Consider the following 2,500-nt stretch of genomic DNA (forward strand, 5'->3'; position numbering starts at 1 on the left):
CGCATGCATGCACGTGCACACACACCACCACACACACACACACCACACACACACACTCACACACACACACTCACACACACACACAAACAAAAGCATGAAGCATATAGCTCCCATCTTAATTCACACTGAGATAACAGACTTGACACACAAACACACACACACACACACACACACACACACACACACACACACACACACACTCTCTATGAAGCATGTAGCTCCCATCTTAATCTGCACTGAGATAACAGACTTGGCACACACACACAAACACACACACACACACACACACACACACACACACACTCTCTATGAAGCATAAAGCTCCCATCTTAATCGCACTGAGATAACAGACTTGGCACCAGCACAGACACACTCTATGACGCCCCAGCCTCTCTCTGTGGTGCAGACACTTGTACTGACACCGTCTGTGTGTGTGTGTGTGTGTGTGTGTGTGTGTGTGTGTGTGTGGATGTGTATGTGCCTGCCTGTGTATGTATGTGATGGTGTGTGTGTATGTGCCTGTGTGTGTGTGTGTTTGTTTGTGTGTTTGTGTGTGTGTTTGTTTGTTTGTGTGTTTGTGTGTTTGTGTGTGTGTTTGTTTGTGTGAAAATCAGAGCCCCAGCTGAAAGAGGAAGAGCCCAGGGTGTTTGCCGCTTGAGGGGAAGTGTTGTCATACACACACACACACACACACACACACACACACACACACATCCAGGAGTTGCCAGAAGACGCCACTTCTCCTAATCCCCGAGCGCTGATGGTCATGAAGTTACCACACCATCACAGCTGGAGAGAGAGAGGAAGAGAGAGAGAGAGAATAAGAGCTAGGGAGAGAGAGAGAGAGGGAGAGAGAGAGAAGGAGAGATTGAGAGAGGGAGAGAAAGAGGAGAGGGAGAGAGAGAGAGAGAGAGAGAAGAGAGTGGGAGAGAGAGAGAGAGAGGAGAAAGAGAGAGAATATCCTACTTCCTTGATGATGTTCATTATTTGTATTTAATTTGATTGTTTCCATTTCCAGAGGATGTGAGAGAGAGGAAGAGGAGAGAGAGAGAGAGGGAGAGAGAGAGGAGAGAGAGGAGAGAGAGGAGAAGGAAGAGAAGGAGAGAGAGAGAGGGAGAGGAGAGAGAGAGAGAGAAGTGAGGAGAAGAGAGAGGAGAGAGAGAGAGGGAGAGGAGAGAGAGAGGGAAGAGGAGGAGAGAGAGATGGAGAGGAGGGATGAGAGGGAGAGGAGAGGGAGAGGAGAGAGAGGAGAGGGAGAGAGAGAGGAGAGAGGGAGAGGGAGAGAAGAGAGGAGAGAGAGGGAGAGAGGAGAGGAGAGAGAGAGAGGGAGAGAAGAGAGGAGAGAGAGGGAGAGGGAGGCAGAAGGTGTCTGTGTGCTGGAGGTGGGGCACCCTTCAATCACACACTTCACACACACACACACACACACACACAAACACACACACACACACAGCAAACACGAGGTTTGATGACAGTTAAGCTTCCATAGGAGAAGCCACAGTAACCCTGCTCCTTAACGAGATCACACACACACACACACACACACACATACACACACACACACACACACACACACACACACACACACACACACATAAACACTGTGGGAGGAACCCTGCTCCTTAACTGGATCAAAGCCTGGCAAAGATAAATACACACACTTCACAAATCCCTCAGGCAAACTACAGAAGCCAGTAGGATACAGCTGACACCCAAACATGCAAACATATTAAGGTGCTTCTCCTAAAGGGTTTGGTCTTTATCTGGTACTTATCAAACATATGAAGGTGCTTCTTCAAAGGGTTTTGGTCTTTATCTGGTACTTATCAAACATATGAAGGTGCTTCTTCAAAGGCACCCAGTGCAACTTTCGAGGCTTAAAATAAACATTCAATTTCTAGTCTTTTTGGTCTTTCTCTCTGGTACTTATCAAACATATGAAGGTGCTTCTTCAAAGGGTTTTGGTCTTTCTCTGGTACTTCAAACATATGAAGGTGCTTCTTCAAAGGGTTTTGGTCTTTCCTCTGGTACTTATCAAACATATGAAGGTGCTTCTTCAAAGGGTTTTGGTCTTTCTCTGGTACTTATCAAACATATGAAGGTGCTTCTCTAAAGGGTTTTGGTCTTTCTCTGGTACTTATCAAACATATGAAGGTGCTTCTTCAAAGGGTTTTGGTCTTTCTCTGGTACTTATCAAACATATGAAGGTGCTTCTCTAAAGGGTTTTGGTCTTTATCTGGTACTTATCAAACATATGAAGGTGCTTCTTCAAAGGGTGTTGGTCTTTCTCTGGTACTTATCAAATATTCTCAATTGACAGCTTGTATTTCAAAGCAGTACAACCTATCTCACAACTAGACAGAACTAGACGCTCTGAGAAAAAGAACCATCTCATCAGGGCCACTGAGGCCCGCCTCCATCTTCTCCCTGGGTTGAGGCATACTAATCAATCACTGCTCAGCAGAGCACAGCCACCTGCATCCATCTTCTCCCTGGGTTA

The 2,500-nt window shown here is 46.3% G+C and overlaps 1 protein-coding gene across 1 annotated transcript in view; it reads right to left on the minus strand.

The window, feature by feature from the left end:
• The window catches only part of ppfia4 (PTPRF interacting protein alpha 4), a gene marked incomplete at both ends in the record, with an annotated part of 44,746 nt that extends 43,762 nt beyond the window's left edge, over nt 1-984 (minus strand). Inside the window, one exon of the mRNA XM_080846698.1 lies at nt 967-984. Within this exon, the coding sequence (XP_080702824.1) occupies nt 967-984 (18 nt within the window). The remainder of the gene's footprint in view (nt 1-966) is intronic.
• Between the last annotated feature and the right edge of the window lie 1,516 nt (nt 985-2,500).

This window comes from Sprattus sprattus (genome assembly GCF_963457725.1).
Source record: "Sprattus sprattus genome assembly, chromosome: 10".
NCBI classification, from domain to species: Eukaryota; Metazoa; Chordata; class Actinopteri; order Clupeiformes; family Clupeidae; genus Sprattus; species Sprattus sprattus.